Source organism: Corvus kubaryi, unplaced genomic scaffold (genome assembly GCF_017639235.1).
Source record: "Corvus kubaryi isolate FWS band 111438036 unplaced genomic scaffold, C.kubaryi_AGA036_p1.0 37392, whole genome shotgun sequence".
Lineage (NCBI taxonomy): Eukaryota > Metazoa > Chordata > Aves > Passeriformes > Corvidae > Corvus > Corvus kubaryi.
The window spans coordinates 96508-118029 of NW_024581131.1; the positions used below are offsets into that span (position 1 = coordinate 96508).

The window sequence follows — 21522 nt, forward strand, 5'->3', positions numbered from 1 at the left end:
CTTGACTCTCAGCTCAATATCCAGATGAGGCTCCACGATCAGGAGGAGCTGCTGCATGCTCTGCCCTGGTGCCCAACTTGGAAGAGCAGGGAAGCAGGGTGGGCACCAAGCGACGGCGGGGACAGCAGTGCAATTTCACTTTCAGAACTTTAGGCCAGGTCGGAATGGTTTGTTTTCATTGACACTCAGTTGGTTTAAGCCAGATAAGCCTTTAGCCCTTCTCCTAAATAGTGCTTACTGTCTTCTCTATCTCCACTGGGGTTTTTTTTCAGTTTTTGTGCTTTATTTAGGTTTAGTCAGTTCAATTGCACGGGGTTTTAGTTCTACTTAAATGTGGAGACTTGGAGGAGGTACAATTTTTTTGAGAGGTACACACAAAACTGGTAACCATATTCTTTTACAGTTCATTTATTAATGTAATGTTTAATGCTTCCACAAGAGGCAAAAGATAAACATCATGTAACCCAGGCACAGAAAGAAAAAGCAGTTTCTACAGACACCTTTTCAGACTTGGATTTTAACTAGGCAAAGAGAATAGAAAGGTTTAGTCACACATAAAGAACAATGATAGGAGACAGTAAGGTGGCTCTGGGCTGTGAAAAAAAATGTATTCTTCACTAGCAGAGCAAATGCCTTAAGTTTGCTAAAGTAAAAGAACAGAAATTGTTCAGGTAGATGGGTTGTAAACATCAAATAGCCATAATTAATCATTTCACATTGAAAGTATAAAATGCTTTTTAACCAACAGATTTAAGGAAGGCTTGAATAACATTTGAACCTGTCTCCTAATGAAGCCAAGAGAAAGTAGAATATTCTTCCATGCTGCAGCAGTGCTTACCCAATAGCCACCTGCAGTGATGTTCTTCCAAGCCCTGAGTCAAACCAGCTGTGTTCTAACCAGGTTTGACCTCAGCGCAGCTGGGGGGATCAGCCACTGCCCTGTCCTGCACTGGTGTCCCTGTGTACAGCAGTGACTCATGCTGGATCTACTTCTTTATTCCAGCCACAGCCTGAGCCCACAAGGCTGCTCTGAACAGCCTCACATGAGCACAAAAGTGCAACTTAAAAAGAAGAAAACAAGGCAAAGCTTAAGAACTGAGCTTGGGATTCAGTAACATTTGTCTAATTAAAGGATGACCAGGAGAAATGTAGTAGTGGAAGCTTGAAAGGATGTCTGTTAGTATTTCCCCAAATGTAATACTATAAGCCCAATTTCCCCTTAAAAGCAGCACACAAGAAAGCACAGAAAGCAGAACTTGTAGTCATGACCACATATGTGTTACTGTGGCTATTGTTAGAATCCCAATTACTGTCCATTCACTGAATATTCAAATCCAGGTTTTTTTTCAATAACAGCTACAGATCTATTAGAACCTGAGGTAAGGAAAGCTGAAAAGGTACTAAACATACACAAATTCGGTATAATTTTAAGGAAACTAAATAAGAAATGTAAGTGACAACAAAAGCAGCACTAATAGCGACCTTCAGGTGAAACAACCCAAGTAAAGCAAGGTTTATCAGATGGAAATACTTACAATTGAAATTCTTCATACCAAGCACGTTGCTTACTTAGCCTGGATGCAGATGTTTATCACAAACAGTGTACTGTTGGTAACAGTTTATTAGGAAGTTGTACCGATGGAAACAAGACACTTGCATTTGAGGCAGCTAAACAGCTTAAACCACTTTTTCAGACTCCTAAGCAAATGACACCAATTCTGAGACTGCATTCTATGAGCTGCTAAAGTTCCTAACAGTGAGGCTGACAGGGGCTGCTGACACAGAACAATTTTATTCTCGTTCAGTTGGGCAGCATACCGTGGTCTCACATGATTTTTAGGGGTACAAGGAATACAAAATCTGGCACATAGCAGATATTTGGCTGGGGCACTAAAGAGCTAAAGTCAAATTCTCACCACCTGCCTGCAGCCCTGGTTTTGGATGAAAAACCTCTGCAATCACTGCAGCGCCCTCTGCATGACAGTGGCTAACTGTGATGGTGAGTGGATGGCCAGAACTCTCCCTCTTGTGCCTTAATTCCCTTGGAGCAGCCTTAATTCCAGGCTGCTTCCTACATCTTTAGGTTTAGCTCTCTCTCTCGGGGGGTTCTTACAAGGCTGCACAGCTGTAGGAGGTGATAAGGAATTCCTTCTTCCCCTACTTTAGTGCCATTTCCTTGCAATCTCCATTCAGGACAGCAGGAACATTAAAAAAAGTGCCCTTGTAGGTATCTCTTTAAACTGCCACAGCCTGAGGAGAGAGTCTTCAATGCCTCTATACATTTATGCCATTAATGGGTTGTTTGGTACTGGTGGTGTCACCACTGCCACTTCTGGCTGCATTTGCAAGGGAAAGTGAGACCCGAAGAGCTCTTGAAAGGAAGGCTGTAGGTGCCCAAGCTCCAGGAGAAGGGCCTGGCCTAGGAAATACAAGTGGCACAAGACATCTGATGGAGCACAACATGCAGGGTTCAAGGTCAGGTGAGACTTGATGGGCCAGTATCAGTTATTTTCTTTTTATGCATTAATGCTGAATGCCTGTTTGAAGAAGCCCAGGATCCCTATGCAGGATATTAAGAGAGCCAGGGATCTAACCCTGGGTTCAGACCCTGCCTTAGGGACTGTAGGCCTTTGAATTGAGTAGTGCAGTGCTGGACTCACAGGCATCCACGCCCTCTGCTGCCCCTGGCCTCGAGTCTTTTTTGGTGTGAAACTCTGTGCAGCTTCTACAATACAAAGATGCCATTATGTTACTACCTTTAATCCTCTCTGAAGGAGTAGTACCGTGTCATAAGGATGATGAAATACAAAGAAGATTGAAAGTGATAAATACTCCAGTAGCTGTATTGTACTAACCACTTCCTCCTAAATAAATAGTTTAACATAACATACCATGATTTGAAATGACAGATTTCAAGTGGGCTGGCTTCTGTATAAATAGACAGCTTGACTTCCCATTCAGCTGTAGTAGACTAAAATACAGACTAAAACAAATGTGTAAAAATATGTCAGAAGTAGGACCAGAATCAGGTCTGGCATTTCTACCACTGATTCATAAGAACACTTCCCTTTTTCAAGTAAAAAATTTCTCTTTATACGCAACCAGAATTATCTGCATAAATTTCTAAGTAATTTGAATGGGCATATCCACATATTCCCATTACAAAGCAATAAAAAAAGTGTTCTCAGCTTTCAAGGCAAAATATTCATGATATAATTAGACTCATTACAATGTTTTATAGCGACTTTGACACCATGTTTTCCACTTGCTAGATTAAAAAGCATTCGTTTGTTGTTCTTCACTGACACACTACAGAACAACAGGAATTAATTAGTTATTGAACAAGATTACCCGATGTTGGTTTTTCTTGTTTTCCAATATAACTGCTGAAACATTGAGTTAAAAACGGTGTCAGAACACCTTCCAGAATAAAAGGGCAGCCTCAAAATTCTGCACCCCATAGAAACTGCTAATGAATAAAGGGTTAAACTTAAAAGTGTTAAAAGCCATGACTGGTACTGAGACTTGCAGGACCAAACCAGGTGGGCGTGTGCTGTCAGCATCTGCAGGATCCTCAGGTGCATAGCACAGATGCATTACAGATATTCTCTCTGGTTTCCCAGGCTACACTGCAGGGCACAGTTAAGACAGTATGAAACAAATAGTACATGATTCTGAGTTTGCATTTAGTATTTACAGCAATCTTAAAAAGCCTAATGTTCGTAGAAACCAAAATGTTTGCAACGAGAATAATGAAGTAACAGGTGATGGCAAATGCTGTTTACCTTCCACAGACACTCCCTTTGTACTGTTCAGCTATGTCTTGGTAGCATCAAAGACAGATGATTTGATGTCAATTTGCATTTTATCCTGCTCAGGAGGGACATGTTCTGGTTTCTCTGAGTTTGTAACTACTTGGACAGAGTAGAAATATCTTCTGTTCTCATGGCATCAGCCAGGAAGCTGAGTTCATTGCACAGAGTCTCGTACCTGAAGGCCATCCGGATCTGGGCAACATTTGTCTTTCGAATGTCATTTCCTTCAGGCCCTTCCTTGCAATAATTCACCCCTAGGAATTTCTGTTTTTCCTGTGAATGGGATTAAACATGAAAAGGAAGAAGTCAGTTCAACTATTTTGATTTATTGCAGAAATAAGTGTTTGTTAGTTGAATGAGTCCAGTACAAGTGAAAAGAGCAGTTTCAACCAGCTGGGCATTGAACTCTTCCTCAGAGTCTTAACCAGTTTAGGAGATTTTAAGGTCAAAGTTTATCCATACAATCACTCAAAACTGCACTCAGTCTGGCTTGCTAAAACCCTCTGTGTTAGTGTTCAGCCTTCCTTGCTGTATCTTGCATGTGAGAGGGCAAAAAGAGGCTTAGGTCTCTTTTGTCAGTTAAATGTTGCACAAGAGGAAAATGAGTAGTTGTCCCTAGGAAATATTGGAAGAAACAACAGAATATACTCATGAAGCCCCTTCACATACCAGTTCCTTCAAAGAATTGTTCAAAAGTGACATAGAAGAGAGGATGATCTAAAGTAAGTCCTAGTTCTGGCTATATAGAATTTTAAGGCCAAAAGGGAATTTAATCTGACTGCCTATCTAAACAAGAATATTTTCTGTAGTACTCCCTTTTAAGCAAAAACATGCCTTGCTTATGCCAGGCTGTTTATTTTTACTTAATGCTAAGACACGATGTAGAAAATCACTGGCAGAGGGATATCACCAAAATAATTAAGTTTGTAACTGGAAGGAGAGCTGAGTATAAACAGGCATCTGGTGTCTCTACGTATTTTGAGAATTCCAAAACAAAGCTAATGGGGAAAAGTAATGTTAATACTTTACTTGTAATGTCAGACTGCATAGCAGATAGTTTTGACTATTTCTGGAAAAGAGGACAGGGATGTGCACAAATACGTCACTAAGCATCTGCTATTCAGTGTTCAGACTATTGACTTCTGGGTTCCTACTTGCCCTAATATTCACAAAAGAGGTTTTCCAGACATACTTACCTTATCTGACAATCCGCTCTGTAGAACGCTGTTTCTTGCTATTTCACACAAGTCACAGGTACTTAGTTTCCACACCTGAGCTGCAATAGCATATTCTTCCATGAGAGCTTCCTGCAGCACCAAAATACATTTAATATTAAATTATATGTAAATAAGATATAAATGGGGATATGTACTCATTACTAATTAAGGATTTTATACATGCTCTTTAGACAGCTGTGAAAAATTAGAAGTTTAAAACTTTAAAAATCACAATCACTATGAAAAGAATTGTTTATTTCAAATTTCCCAAGGACTACTGGTTAATAATTAATAAGGCACTGGGTATCCAGTTAGCTTAGTCTAAGAAATTGCAGCCTGCAGTCCAGATCCTTGGAGGCATTTCCTAGGCAATTGCAAAGGAGCCCCCAGGGTACACAAACACCCTGGAGCACCCAGTTGTAAAGCTTGAGTGAATGTGCACATGGACAGGTAGCAGGGCAATTTCTTGCTCCGGCCCTCCCGCATCAGGCGGGCGGGTGTGGCCCCAGTGGGCTGTCCCAGAGGAGGATCCTCCACACTCCATGTGACTGCATCCATGCTCCAGCCAGCAGCAGCTCCGTGTCCCGGCCAGCAGCCAGCCCGGGGCAAGGCCAGCAGAGCTCGGCTTGTCCTGGGACACGCAGCTGAGCAATGGATGGGCCCCTCTGGGCACAGCATGGCTCAAATCGGTGCCAGCCACAAACGAGGGCATCACAGCCAGTGACCAGGCACTCCTGTCCTGCCAGGCCACCCAAGGGCAGGAATCTGTTTCAGCTCACTGGGCAAGCAGCTCATATGTCATCTTGAGATTCCACATCGTGTTTTTATAATGTACTTCCCCAGACTTATTAGAGTAAGGAAACTGGACTTTCCTGGCACTCTAGAGGATTGTTTATGAAGGCTCAAACCTCCCTTCAGCCTCATCCTTCATTTTATACTTCAACAGCCAACACTGGAGAGGCAAGAGTACAAAAGAAACATAATTAGGAAATCAGACATTTCCTTCCGAAGCCTAACAGTGAGTAGTAGACAGAGAATGAGGAGGGAGAATGAATGAAGTGACTGAAAGACATGACACTATGTCCTAAGCAATGAAATAAAACAGCTTTCAGGTCAGTCTGGACCCGTGTGGTGCTGTTGCCAAATTCAAAGCCAGGGCTTTTTGCGATTCCTACCTTTGTATAATGAAACTGCATAGGATCATCTGTGGAGAGGGAGATGTGCAGTCCCTTATGGAGAAATTCCCGTAGTGGATTTTTTGAGTACTCCAGGAATAGGCTGTTGTTACTAAGTGGGGACATAGCAATGGGTATTTGTGCAAGATAATAAAGATACTGGAGGACAGGGCTCTGCAAAACAAAACACAGTCAGCATTTAATGGTACTATGGGATAATGAAAAAGAGCAGGATTTCCCTTGGATAAAATGGAAACAGCACTACAGAGGGAAGACTAAGACCAAAAAACTTAGGTTGACATTAAACCACGACTTCTCTACAAAATATTTAAAAGTCTGAATTTTAAATATTACTGATTTTTATAAAAATAATTTACATTCTTAAATATAGGTGTCATCTTTATAAAAATAAGGTGACTAATATTACTGTAGATTAGTAAGTATATATGACCATTATGGGCACTGCATTTGATACCAGCTGCATACCTTCACAGAAAACAGATGGGCAAGAACTGCTAAACAATTTTTTATTTCCAAAGCTGCAGTCCAATAGGTAAATTTTAGCAGCAAAAGAAGTTTTAATTTATGAGAAGTCATGTGTTGCTGTTGTACATAACAGAAATTATCTGTGATCACCTCATCTTTATTACTATTTTGCCTCAGCCAACCTGTGAACCTAACAAGTACCTTTATTTCTGTTACTATTATTAGTACCTGTTATGCCATCTTATCACACCAGGCCACGCAGGAGACAGTGAAGAGGAGAATTCTTTGGTCACACTCTGCTTTACTGCTACTCTGTCTGGGTCTAATTTTGGGAATTACTACTTGTGAGCATAGTATCAGACATGATTTTAGGCAGATTTTTTCTTTGTTCTTGGTTATATTGAAAAATACAGAGAATTTTCCAGCATTAAGCAGAAAAATCTCACTTATAAGGGAACTCCTGAAAGATTACAGGGAACTAAGTACAAGTCTGCCACCCACTGACCAATTATTTTAATTATGAAACAGTGCCCTGCAGATGGGGTTGAGTGATGGTTCTTATTAACTGATGTGACAGGAATTGTAACATTTGTTCTGTCATAACAATTGAGTTCTGTCTAAAATATTGTTGTGTCAAACAGCTATGTTGCATTTCTTGATCAAAATAATCAAACCCTTAAAGAACTTCTGAATGAACCCTGAAGTACAGAAATGCCAATCTGAGAAAATGACCTTTATCCCCATAGAGAAAAAATAAGAGCTTTCCTTAAGTTCTTCTGGGACTAAACCAGGGAGTAGTAACAAGTAGCTCTGCTTGGAGTACCAAAAACAGGTGCTGCCAGGTCTTTGACATATCTGAACATATCTGATCTTCCCTGTGAAGACAAAGCTGTCTTTTTGTAGCTTAAGAATAGGAAGTTCAGTTGAGCTTATTTATTTCATTGAATCATTAAATAATTTGGTTTGGAAAGGGCCTTAAAGATCATCTGGTTCCAACCCCCAGCCATGGGCAGGGACATCTTTCACTAGACCAGGTGGCTCAAAGCCGCATCCAACCTGGCCTTGAACACTTCCAGTGATGGGACATCCACAGCTTCTGGGCAACCTGTGCCAGTGCCTCACCACTCTCACAGTAAAGAACTTCTTCCCAATATCTGATCTAAACCTACCCTCTATCAACTCTCCCTTGTTCTGTCACTGCCTGCCCTTGCAAAAAGCCCCTCTCCAGCTCTCTTGTAACCCCTGTTTAGGTACTGGAAGGTGCTAGAAGGTCTCCCTGGAGCCTTCACTTTTCCAGGCTGCACAACCCCTATGCTCTCAGCCGTTCCTCAGAGGAGAGGTGCTTCACCAGAGGTACTCATGGCCTCCTCTGGAGTCCCTCCAACACCCCAACGTGTTCTGGTGTTGGGGTGGTCTGGCTGGAGTTTCTGACCAAACTGAAGAGTTACTTGTCCCTTGCTAAGAAAATGAATTAATGGGGCGGCCCAAAATTAATTTTGGGCTGCTCAGATAAAAGTCAGTTTGATGCCTGCAGTTCGAACCAGTGACAGGTGTCTGAGCACACAATGATTAGTTGAGGAGCAACCAAGCAATACCTTCTTCAGGAGCAATCCATGAGAGATGTTGTCTGCTGTCAGAAAGGCAGAAACAAGGTGTGTGATAGACCCAGCTTCTCCACAGTGAGGTCGAAACAGGAAAGTGCACATGCCTCTTTCCCTGAGGAGATAAAAAGCAAGTTACTCTGAAAAAAAGGCACTGTTCTTTATCTCTTTGGTATATAACTGTCATTAATATGTGAATTTAAAAAGAAGAAAATCAAGTTACACATTCTCCTACAGTTTGATGTGACATCTAATCAGGCCTACCTGTCGTGGGCTGCTGTCAAAAGGGTGCGTCCCGCTACCGAAGCCCCTTCTACCACCAGACATATTTGTATCTTCTTTCCTCCCCAGAACACCTCATTCAGCAATTGTCACCCCACTGGGTGAACAGCTACTGAATGGATTTAAGTGGAGTGAACTGACAGATGGAAAATTCAGTAAACCCATGCAACCCGTGGCTGCAGAATTCCTGGTTCAAAATGAGGAAGGGGAAGCACGTTGCCAAGAGTTAGCTAACAGTACTAGTGTGATGAGAGCCTGCCATCTCACCAGGGTAAGTGTAGCATAAAACCACACCCTCAGAAGCAGGAATGTTAGTTACTACACCAGAGTTCACACTGTAATTTCTAGAATTATGTTATCATCTACATTAAAAGTGATGCTGGGTTTGAGGTTATAATGGACCCTGTTACTCAGTTCAGACAAATGTCCCACAAGTATCTGGAGATGTTTAAAACACAATTTCAACAAGGAGTGCTAAAATACAAGGCAATTCTAGGGTGGAAATTTAGTAACATTTCTCCTGATGTGAGGATGTAATCCATCCTCGCTAATATTACAAAAAATATAAAACAGTCTTGTCAGGGCTGTGTTGACTCAAGTACTCAGTATGATTAACAGGGTGAACAGGGTGACACAGTTGTAGTGACTCATTGGTGAATTCTGTCAGTATCTCACTTAGCTGCAAAGAATATTTAATGATTATCTGGGGGCATTTTAATACAGTGGTTGAAATGATCTCGAGGTAAAAAAGAAAGTGCTGGCAGAATCTGTCCTTGGAATAGAAAAAGCATGTAGACTGCAGAGAACGTAAAGGAAGTCAGGAGAAAGGGATGGCTTATCTGCTGTAGAGTGGCCTTTCCATTACAGAATTAAAACTAACAACTATGCCTGTTTGTTACACATACAAGGTAATTTAAGGTGGGTGTTTGTATTATGAGTTTTGATCAAATAGGATGATAGAGACATTAATGCTTGAAGTAGCAGTGGGAGAGAAGAAATAACATTCCAAATGTTTACTTGGATAAAATTGTAAAATGACAAATCTGTGCACGTTCTAGAAGAAAATCCCCAAACGTTTTCTAAATAACTAAAACAACCTAAATAAATCAAATCCTTGAGGGTAAGTGATGACACTGTCATATCAATGGATAACCTCACTGTGCCTCAGCTGGAGTCAGTTGTGCAGGTCACTCAATGAGTCAGCTGCAAATTTAGCAACATAACCTGATGTTGAATTTCAGGCTTTCCTGAGCCTGATGCCAAAATCTGCTTTGGCAGTCTGATGTCACATAACTCCCTGCATGACTTGCCCAGATGCTGGTCTCAAAAGCAGTAAAACTGAGTGAGTCAATAAGCCTGCCAAAGGAAGTTAGCTGGATGTGCAGCTTGTAATTGTGTCCTACTTGGTCTGTCTCTGAATGCAGCAGCCCCTAAGGCAGTGGGTCACAACAGAACTTTGTGTCTCTGAAATTACCAGGAGACAGCAAGCCACCAAGAGGCAGGTACATTGTACTTGGAAATCCACTGTGAAGCCAAGCAAAGGTCAGTAAGTGAATTTTGTGGGGTTCCTTCTTACGTTTTGTTTGATATATGCAGCTTTAAGGAGTTAAAAAACCCCAAAATACACACAAATACCAAACCAAGATACTAATCTGATGCTTCTACAATTTCTGAGTATTTCATTTGAACTAGTTCTGTAGTAATTTTTTTCAAAATATCTCAAGTGACAACTCTTTAAAAAATTCAAAATAACCCTTGTTTCAGAAGATCTGTAATCTAGACACTTGACTTAGTCTGAGAGCAAGATACTGATTTTCTGGGAGCAGTATCTACTTACCTCCTAAGGTTGTTTAGCAACATGATGTTCACATACATATAATACAAATAATAGCTATATGGGGGATTCTTCTCACTGGTCCACAGGTCAGGGTTAAGGCTCTTGTCAGAGAACATATGGCCACTGTGTTTGGATTCATCATCAACACTGTCAAAGCCAGTCACCTGGTGGGATAGGAAATTCACAGCAATTAGGGTTTTCTAGAAGCAAACTTCAGTGTCACTCTTGCTTCAGGACTTGCTTGAACAAAGTATCCAGTCCCTCTTCCTTTGTTTCCCTCCCTACCCTAGCAGTCCTGCTGCTCTGCATCCCTTCTTCTGAGACAAACAGGAAGCCCAGGTGCACAAAAGCCTTCAGGATGCCGCGGGGGCTTACAGAGCTGCAAGATTCCCTGAGATCCAGACTGTAATCCTTTGAACTCATCTGTTGTCTTTGATAAGCAGCTGGAAGCAAGAGGCTCCCAGCAAACCTCAGAGTTCTTCTGCTTCGGGGCACACTCAGAAATGGCTGTGTTAACCTTGTCCTAGCAGCTACATCCCCACTTCTCTCCTGAGATCCATCAGGATCTAAACAATGCATCCTTTCAGCTGCCTCCTTCTTGGAGGCCAGTCCAGAACCAGCTCAAAGTACCCATCCTGGCTGATGATGCACAAGAGCATGCAAACATTTTTGGTCATTAATGAAAGCACAAATAAATAGGTGCTGAGCTGCTGAGGAAATAAACAGCTTATCTGACAACAGGACCTCAGTCAGACTTTTATTAAATTGTATGTCAGGGCTTTGAAACAATAATACAAGCAATCTATGGAGAAGGAAGCTTTTTTTAGTGTCTGGGAACAGCTGTGGACCAAATAAAATATGAGTACTAGAGGATCTATTTCATGTGAGACAGAAAACCCAAACATACTTACATATTTGAGGAATAGGTGCAATTCTTTGTGGTCTTTGGGATTGATTGTTGCTTCAAACAAAGGTACAAAGATGTTCTCCAACATCTTCCCAAAACTAGGCAGAATATTTTTAGACCTAAATATGTCACTGAAGGGGAAAAATAGACACATTCTTTAATAAGCTTGTATTGTCCTTCACTTTCGTACTTTCTGTTATTTGTGTACATTCTAGAGCTTCAGTACCACCAGGATTCAGAAATTTCAAAGTTTCTGTCAGGGCAGATCGTCTCTGTGCTCTGTTTCCTGCACTGCCTAGCACTCTGCTTCATCCAGGCTCTGCTGAAGCTCTCACATGCTCCAAAAATAGAGACAGCGTGCAGGGGTAGATGCTGCCTCAGAGCAGTGACCCTTTCCCTTGCAGATATCCACGTACTAACAGGAGATAAGGAACTACCTCTCATAAAAGATTCTGTTTCCTAAAGTTGTAACTACTCCAAAGGAAAGTAGAATGCTATGCTTTAGTGAGCCTTTCAGAAAAAGGGATGGTACTTCCATGTGCCACTAAGTGCGTGACTTGTTCAAAGTGCTGACTGTGCCATGCATTTAAGAAATTGCTACATAAGAAATTAGAGAAACTTTCTCCCCAGTGAAAAGCACACTCTGGGGGGCATATGTGACTGTGACAGCTCCTTCTCTACTGATACTCCTACTGTGACATTTCAAAACATGAAGCTCAGCTATTAAGTCTGACAAAATTATCAGGGGACACTGTATTACAACACACAGTATTGGAAACAAAGAAATGAAGTCCCAAAGGATGCTTAAAAACTAAGAACTGATACGGATTCAAGCTGGGAAATCATCAAGCTTGGGTTGTTTCCAAGTTCACTGTCATTTAGTTACTAATCTTGATGATAACAGTTTTACAGAGCATTTTCTACTCCTTCATGGAATTCAGGAGTTGATTTATTTTCATTACTAAATTGTATTTTAACTTGCCTTTGAATGCAGCTTGATTTCACCCAGTTGTAATTTTTGGTTTCAGACTTACAAATAATTCACAGTAGTTTTGAATAGCTTCATAAAGAGTAGATTCAATCCCCATCTCCTGTCTTCCACCCCCAGACTGTCAGGAAAACTGCACCAATGGTAAAAAATAAATCTCCCAAGCTATTGCTTATAAATAGAAGCCATCTAAATATTATCAGAAATTAAGTCATTGGTATGATTTCAAACTATTAAGATTACCAAGAGCTCCTGATTACTTACTAGATTCTGGGAACCTGAATTATCCAGCGCATATTAGGGGAATAAACTTTATGCTTAATGAACCATTTTGCCAAGTTCAGCCATTCATCTGGAGACCGTCCATAAACAGATAAGCGGGGTTCTGTGTACTGGTACTTACTTTCTTCTAGTTCACGGGCTACTTCCTAGTAAGTAATAAATATATTTGCTTTAATATGGATACTGAGATCATTTACAGCTAGAAATATATTTATCATTGCATTTTCCTCAGAGCAGACATAACTGTATTGGCACCCTTTAAAGATAAAGGGAACCTCTTGTCTTTCAATCCACTGTTTTATTTTAGGCATCTAAATATTCTCCTAGCAAGCTCTCTCCAATATGTGAGTATAACTTAACTGTATATATAACCAGCAATAACTCTAACACCTCCTTTTAGAGGACAATGTTCTTGTGCAGTCATTACTAACACCTTTGTCAGACCTAAGTTTAAGATTGATAAATCAGAATTAGACTATTTAAACTAGAGCAAATGTCTACATAAAATATGCAGAACAATGGAGAATCTGACCCAGAATCTGTGGTAGCAAGCGATTTTACAGCAATTAATTTTAGACAATACTTCTGTATATTCAAGAAGAGCTGACATCTACTACATCACAAAAACTACAAATTTTTTTGTTCTAAGAAATTAATTTGAAGCCTACTGCATGCATGTGCAGATGCAGATTTATGCAGAGGCACTGCCCTAGCTCCTCCTTCCCTAGCAACTACCAGTAGCCAACTAAATCCTAACAAAGTATTAAACCAGTGAATTGACCCTCATCTGCTCTCCATTAGTTTGAAACTGCCCACAACTCAGCTCTGAACTCATATACAGCTTATGTGTATGTTTCTAACTTATAAAACTATTCAGAAAGCAGCAGGGGCTGGCTTAGCAGAGGTTTCCTCTGAGGAATTGCTGGAGCAAGCCCAATACTTGGAATCACTTAACCACAGTGTAAGCTCTAAATACAATTATGACATCACAAATCTATTACAAACCTTCATTTCTCTACAGCTGGAAAAGCTTGAAACTTATTTACCTTGACCATACGAGCAAAATATTCACCACCAATATAGTTCTCAGTCTTCAAATACAAGTCCCTCAGCTCACTGGCACCAACTGGATTGTACTTGGAATTGAATTTGTCAAATCGATGAAATGTTTGACGTCCCTGGAGGAGGGAAAAAACCCAAATAACCATGGTTTTAAGAACAGAAAATAGTTTACAAATTACATTGCCTAGCAATAAAAGGCACAGAAAAGAAAAATCCTGTGGTAACTTCTTTCAAACATGCACTGTAATGCATGAAGTCAAATTCTGATTTAGTAAGTTATCATGCAAACATTGTAGAAATTAGAACTTTGCACTTGGAAAACTTAGCTTTTTTCCCATTTGTTTTGTCATTTTACTAGACTTACTGCATGGACATCTAAAGAGTCTACAGTGAGGTCATAGGGGTCCATGTGAAGGCTTTCGAAGACTTGCTTTAAAGTCATCTTCTTGCCTTTTTTCTCTGCAACAATCCTGTCAGGCTCCGTTTGATAGGTGTGCTTAATAAACCTCAGTAAGTGCTTCTGGTTCATGCAGGCAGCAGCATGGATATGAGTGTCCACCTGAAATCAAAAGGTTATTCATGCTTATCATCCATCTACATAAACTTAATTAGCAAAGTATCTATGTCACTGACAACAGGGACTAAAGCCTTCTAGAACATTCCTTAAGTAACAAATGGATTAGTGCCTAAGCAAATCAAAATGTTTCAGAATGCTGAGATTTTGATTTTGGTGGAATTGTTCAATAAGCATAACTGTAAGTAAAGTAGCCCTCAATTAATAGTTTCCTATTTAAATAGGAAAATTTTCAACAAGATACATTCAAAGTGCCAATCACTGACCCTGGGTTCAGATTAAATTTGATACTTCCTTAAAGGACACTCTGATCCGTTAGTATCCTTTTACTTCATTAATGAATCAACAATGCCACTCTAGTTATAGACTGTGGTTATAACTATCGTCACTGGCTGAAGGGCCTTGGAATTCTCAGCCATTTCCAAAAGCAGAATTCATTTTTGTATTTCAACCATGTGAAACATCTTAGGTCAGCAGAACTGAACAATATACACAAGCGATTTTTGTCACCATTTTTTCCAAGTTTAATTATAATACAGCAACTCATAATGCTGACACTTTTCAGATCTCTTTTCTTAGATCTCTTCACACACTAAGGAAAGTGCAAATTCACAGAAGGGCTGAGAGTACTCCTTCAGGTTTTGTTGAAAAAAAAATACCGACAAGAAACAAATGGTTTCCACAGGTCTGGTCTGCTTTTGCTCAGAAGCTTGCACTGCTACCTGAGCAGCCTCTATTGGAACACAATCCAAAGAAACAACTCATGAGACCTGGAGGGTGGGTTGTCATTTAAGTTTTCCCTTCAGTATGTGTAAGTCGTTAGTAACACTAAAAAAACTTCTCAGATAAGCCAAATACTCTGATAAGCCAGCTGTAAGGAGCCACTGAACCTCAGTGTCTGCAAGGACTCTCATCCAGGACTCCTCTGTCCAGAAAACTGCAAACATGGACACATACAAAGTGAGCCCAGTGCATTCCCCTTTGTGCAGTGACTCTGCAGTTCCACATTCCCCCAACAGAACTAACCAACATCCTTACCTGCTTTTAAGGATCAGCAGGAAACAGATCACAGAGCACAGTAAGCCACCCTCCTGCAGTGTAAACCTGGGTTTATGCCATGCCATACAGGCCACAGGAATGCCACTGCTTCACTTGCCACCTGGAGTCATTTTATTTGCATGTTATATATACACAAGTTGTTGCAGCCTCTCCCTGTGAATGTCAGCAGCATAACTAGAGACCAGGATATGAGACTGAATCCTAAACACTTAAGTGTTAATCACTGCCTAAGTCAAATATACCAGACACATTAAAGCTAAATGAAGCAAGAAACATATTGCTGTCTCAAAGTACAGAATGTGAAGTACATTATTAATGCACAGGAAACACTGCTATGTATAAACAGTAAAAACACTTCCACTTAACATATTATCACCCTCTTCAGCATACTTGTATAGTTACTTGGACCCAAGTGCATTTTATATACGTGCTTACTCAGGTTAATAAACATCCTCTGGTTTAGGCACAAATGTTGTTTACTGTAAACTCTTCCTGGAACAGTGAAATACTACTAGGCTCGGTCACCTTGTATGGGAGAGTGAACCAACAGTTAACAGATGCCCTATAGGCTCTAAATATTCACGAAAGGCAAGTCACAAGTGGAGAATACAGGTGTAAGGACCCTGAGTAAGTGTAGTTTATTGAATTTCAGAATGCAGTGGTTCCAGTAGTGGCTCAGCTACTGGAATTAATGAGTCTTGAAAAAAGTCAGAACAAAACAAGACACAGCACTTCCTTTATGCAAATCAACATGAATTCACTGCTGTTAGGAGGGCAAGGACAGAAAGTAAGGAGGCTTTTTGTTTCTTTTGTTTGCTTGTGTGCAAGGATCACATTGCTTTTAAAATCCTGCTTCCTGTTGAGAAATAATTCTCTGGAGTGTGCCTTTGCTGTTCAGTGAGCTCCTGTGACATCTTCTCCAGTCCCCACAAACACATCACACACAGCCCTAGAGCTGAGCTAACCATGGTAGGTTTATTCTGAGAACAAAGATCTGTGTGTTTGTTTTTTGTTTTTTTTTTAACCCTCCTCCTCCTTCAACCTAACATACCTATCTGCCAAAAGTGAAGAGACCTTTCTGGAATCTCCTTCGTGCTTTTTCCAGAGAATATTCACTACTTTAGCTACCTTTTTTTACTACCCAGTATAATCTGACCTTTAAGCAAGAGGCAACTTCAGTAACAAAAAGTCATAAAAGACCCAAGTCTAAAGTCATAAGAGTATCACACAGCTTTTCTTCTTTATTGTTTTTTAGCAGAATTACAACTTTTTGGAATGCTTTAAGGACTTGAGCTTTGAGCTACCCTAGCACATAGTTAGCGTGTATGCTCTTGTACATTTTTACCATGCAGGATGTAATCCCGACTAAAAGAAGCATCTGAACACAGAACCCTTAGACAGATCTTAGGTGGGCTGATTAGGTTAGGCAGATTATTGTCATTATTGTTGTTATCATTATGTTAAATGTTATCATGCTAAAAGATTGTTACTAATTTCATTGTTATTTATTATGAAAGGCTTCTACTAAAACAGTTTGAACAGCTTGAATTCATATAAGGGTGACAAATACCCCCTTTGCCTCCTTCCTTCCTCCAAAATAGACAAAGCCACTCCCAGTTTAAGATGTTACTATTTTGTTCTTCATACAATACATGAAATAAGCTGACACTTTTCTGGACCATGAGTAACACACCCCTACCACAAGGTTTATTTGTTTCTATTTGCAAACACACTGCTTGCATTTTCAAATTCACTATAGTGCCATTCCAGCCCAGTTTCTCCTTAGTGGAAAAAAAACCTGTCTGCACTGCCTTAAGCAAATTTCCTGTTGCACTGCACCCCTCCCCCAGCAGAAAACGTTTCACTCAAGGTCACATTAATCTTCAATGGAAAGAAAAACAGAATGACTGACAGAAGCCTGTCTTGGAACACAATATTATACCTTCAGTGAACTCACCCTTTTAACAAATGGAAACAACTGTTTACATAAAGGTTAAATTCTTGTAATTCCATCATTCAAGCGATGGTGGACATCAGCTTTCTTGCACTTAAAGGATGTAGAATTCCCTTCACTCAGCAATTCTCCATGTAACAAAGCCAGGCTTTCTTTCTCTGCACATTCTCAGTTCAGACTATTCCATTCCCTTCCTCACTGACCTGACCACCCTGTGCTTCTCTCTGCAGGCTTTGGGGTGAAATCTTGTCCTTCTCAGGCAAGGTGGTTACATCTGTGTACAATTTACAGCTTGAAGGAGTTGCCATTGTCCTCCACATCTAATCAGCACCAGCTTCCCTCAACCACTCTGCCTCCTCTCTTATCTTCCTGCATTCCCTCTCTTTCCTTCCACTGTTGCTCAGATCTCCACAAAACATGCATCTCAGATCTATTTTATGGATGCTCATCTGTGCGTATCAGAGACAGTGTTGCACCAAATTAGGCATATGAGCTAGATTCAGAGTGATTAAGTGATACATAAGCAAAAAAGAAATGCCAAGGCCAGCCCTTTTAGTAACACTGAACTTTCCCAGGGCATGGATTAGGAGCATCTACAGCTGTGAACTACCGTATTTTCTAAACATATACACTTTAACTTGTAAATACTTCTAACCCAAGAGCTCTGGGCTGCATGAACTTGACACTGAATCCTCTGCAGGCTTTACTTCAATGCTGAATTGAAGCAAAATCATTCCTCATCCCACTGCTAGATTCCCTGCTCGTCAGTACATTCATACTGCATCAGCTTTTCTGATAGGATGCAAAGCTTAATACAATGTGATTGATTTTCTCCTTGCAGTTCTTTAACAGGCATGAGAGGCAGAAGCACAAAATGCTCTGTCCTAGGGTAGTGCAGGAATGCTCCTGGCAGCAGAAATAGTCCCTAGAGCTGTGCAGAGCTCCTTGGGAGCTTGTCTAATTCATATTTATGCCATGCAGAGCAACCCAGAAACCAGGGGAGATGAGATGAGGATCCCTGCATATCCAGCTTCTTGTTTGGCTGCAGAATCCAACCCCAGAGTGCTTGAATTCACACAAATACAGAAATACACTGCTGTGAAGACAAACAAATGTCTTTTTCTGTTCTTTTAATTACTAAAGGAAAGGAGAGAGGAAAAGCTTTCTTTATGGTCTCTACAGAAATTTTGCATTATAATGATTGATGCCTTTACACCTGATTGTATTTTGTGCTCACTTGCAAGACTGAGGATAGAGACAAGAATTTGCCTCAGCATCTCTGCAAGGCAGGAGGGGAGAAGCAGCACTCACAGTGCTTTGAAAGCCCAACAGCCAGCTTTGCTGCCAGTTAACAGTGGCAAGGCACCATTCCATGTCATGCTGAAGGAGCTTTCCCTTTGGATCTCATGCTAACCCGTAAGTCTTCCCATTCACTGTCATTTTGGTTTATATGATGAAACAATTCCATTACAAAGTCAGTAAGTAGCTACTGGGGGAAATAAAAGAAACATTAAAAACAAAACAAAACAAACTTAGAATGAATCCAAGCTCAGAGAAGTTGAGGCATGGGTTCACCATTCCCTCACAAGGCTTGTAATCAAATGTTTAAAAAGCAGACGTCTGCTAATTTCATCCAGTATTTTGTGAGATCTGTAGAATTTAGTAGCATTTAAACCCACTCTAACTTCCCTTCTTACAAGTGCAACCAGTGGTATTTCAACTCTGTGGTCTTAAAAACCATATAGAATTTACTTCCTTTTTGTCTAACCAATAATTAAAAAAGAAATCAGTTGCAACACCCTAATCCAACGGGTGTCACAGCAGCAGCCAGCTATTGCAGTAGAGCATTCAGCAGGGCTGTGAATGCAGAAACTGTATTCTTCCCTGCACAGTTCCCCACACAAGGCTGGGCGCCTGGGCTAGTGAGCCTGCAGGCAGGGGAACGTGATGTGTAAAAGTCACTGCTAGGACATACCCTCAGGTCTGGTTTGCTGACACACTGAAATAGTGGCTACAGGAAGAAAGAATACCCTAAGAGGCTTAGGCTGTGATTTTTTTCGTCTTTAGAAACTGTATCAAAGCTATTTGCAGTGAAGGACATCTGCCACTGCAGTACATGGATATACATTACAAAGGTAGCAACTATACATTGGGTAAAAAAACCCTCTTGCCTTCACCTTAGAAAAAACGCCAAAAACTGTCTGCTCTGAATTATCTGAGGTTGTTGGGCACAGAGGTCTATGGGAAGCCCTCCTCAAACAAACCTCACGTACAGGACAGGATACCCTGGTACACAAAGGTTAAAACTCAGTTCTCAGTTTGTGTGCCATAGAGCTAAACATTTGTTCCTTAATTTCATCCTTCATGCAGGCAATGTTGTGTGGGGAATGTGTGTTGCCTGCACTTTGCTGTGCATCAGCTGGAGGATGTGAGGAACCCTGCTAATGGCAGAGTCAAGAATCTCCTCTAAAGTTAGTCTTTTCCTACACAGACAGTTGTTCACCTCCTGTGGAGAGCCAAGGGGAGCCAGCCATGCTGTCTTACCACCTGTGGATTCTTGTCTGTCCAGAGAAATACCTGTGTCCTTAGTAAAGGGCAATTTTCCAGGTCCAGCTTGATCAGTGCAAAACATATCTTGGGCTGCATTCCGGTTAAGTTCAATATACAAGATATCAAAATGCACATCCCTTATTTAAGATAAGCCTTATCTTGGGCTTTAAGAAATAGATGAGCTCATTGGAGGAGAACTCCTATTAAATCTGGAAAAAAGTGGGGAAGGGGGCAGCAGACAGGGGAAAACCAGTAATGTTTGGTTGTCATGCCAGCAATTAATCCTGGCCAGCTTTCTAGTGTACCTTTCTAAATGCAGCAATACACATTCACTGACTGACCTTGCCACTACATTCATATCTGTTCTAATTTTGGCATTTTCCATCCATTACTTTGGCTCTTTCATATAAGCAGATTGTACCACGACCTCCACACTTGTGTCTGAGGGATGTGATACACAACTGCACCAACAGCCCTTTGGGAAAGTGAACCCTGTTCCTTGCTTTCCTTGTGAGCAGTAAGCATTTCCTAGGATTGACTTAACAGAGAGACATCCTGAAAACATAGGCTGAGAAGTGTTGTTTCAAATGTTTCAATGTTTTCTTAGGGAGGAAGCACTTCAGGGAAGTTACAGTTCCAAACATTACTTGGGTTAGCAAGACACAGAGAAAACAAGATTATTTGGGGGCTTACAGGAACTGTATCTACAGTGCAGTTTACTCTCCAGAGTGCTTCAGAAAATACTACTTGTGGGCCTGCTTCATTAAAGTACTTTAAGCAAAATTAACTCTGTGCAGCAAGAATTGTTTCAAGCAGTACCTGGCAGTAGGAATGGTCTCTGGCAGAGAAGAGCAGGCTGGCTCCTGCTCTCTGGAATGCGCTTGTTGCCAGAGGGGAAGCAATGCACATTTTTGGCTTTTGAACAACATGAATCCTTTTGTAGAGTGACTTATTCAACAGCAGGTAATTAAAACATAATTAAGATATGGCCAGAGACATTGAGCATTTGCTTTTAGATCAAAAGCTAAACTTAACAAGTACAATCCTGTTAATTACAACTTCTCAGTAATCAAACCGATTGTGGTAGTCACCCGATCCACACCTCTGCATGTCTCAGTCACCCTGTGTTTCATTATTAAAGTCTCTGTCAGCTACTGAAGTGTTTTTTCTGAATGTGGCACGTAGCAAATGTCTTTCCAGGGTTATGCAAGAAAACTGTCAGGTTGGGAGCTGAGTCTCTGCCACTTGAGTGAATTAGCTGACAGATCCTCCCATCCATACATTTAACAGTTGGAAGGGTAAAATCCATTAGAATTTACCTGACAACTCATCTGCTTCTATCCTCGTGATGGACACTGGGACAGCCAAACACTTATTTTGGACAGTTTATTACCACAAAAGTAGCAAACATTCAGTAGCCAGCAAACACACTGGGCATTGTAGGGAAAAGCCCAAGAGGACTTTTTGATGAACTAGTACTCACCAAAAGGTAACAAGAAGGATTAGTAAACCCTGAAGTAACAAAATAAGGATTACCTCTTACAGTTGCATAGAGAAACAATGCAAAATGTACCTGAGGTGGTTAAAAACACCAGCAACAATTGTGAAGAAATCTCACCTATCAAAATGAAGCAGTAACTCTGGTAACTTCCTCTCCACTTCAGAAAAGGGAAGCAAATGAAGCAGCCTAACACTGTTGCTTTCATGCTTTGAAGAGAACACAGCTCCCTTGG

General features: G+C 40.8%; 1 protein-coding gene across 4 annotated transcripts in view; it reads right to left on the minus strand.

The window, feature by feature from the left end:
- Positions 1–392: 392 nt before the first annotated feature.
- AMPD3 (adenosine monophosphate deaminase 3) overlaps positions 393–21522 on the minus strand; it is a 33684-nt gene continuing 12554 nt past the window's right edge. For 3 of the 4 annotated variants that reach the window (XM_042038407.1, XM_042038406.1, XM_042038405.1), the window contains exons 7-15: positions 14017–14211; positions 13637–13768; positions 12573–12736; positions 11325–11451; positions 10414–10577; positions 8289–8409; positions 6208–6381; positions 5012–5122; positions 393–4088 (exon numbers count right to left, since the gene is read on the minus strand). In XM_042038407.1, the coding sequence (XP_041894341.1) occupies positions 3912–4088; positions 5012–5122; positions 6208–6381; positions 8289–8409; positions 10414–10577; positions 11325–11451; positions 12573–12736; positions 13637–13768; positions 14017–14211 (1365 nt within the window). In that variant the 3' untranslated portion in view covers positions 393–3911. Of the gene's footprint in view, positions 4089–5010; positions 5123–5900; positions 5985–6207; positions 6382–8288; positions 8410–10413; positions 10578–11324; positions 11452–12572; positions 12737–13636; positions 13769–14016; positions 14212–21522 lie in introns of those variants that run through there. The other variant, XM_042038410.1, reaches the window with a different exon arrangement.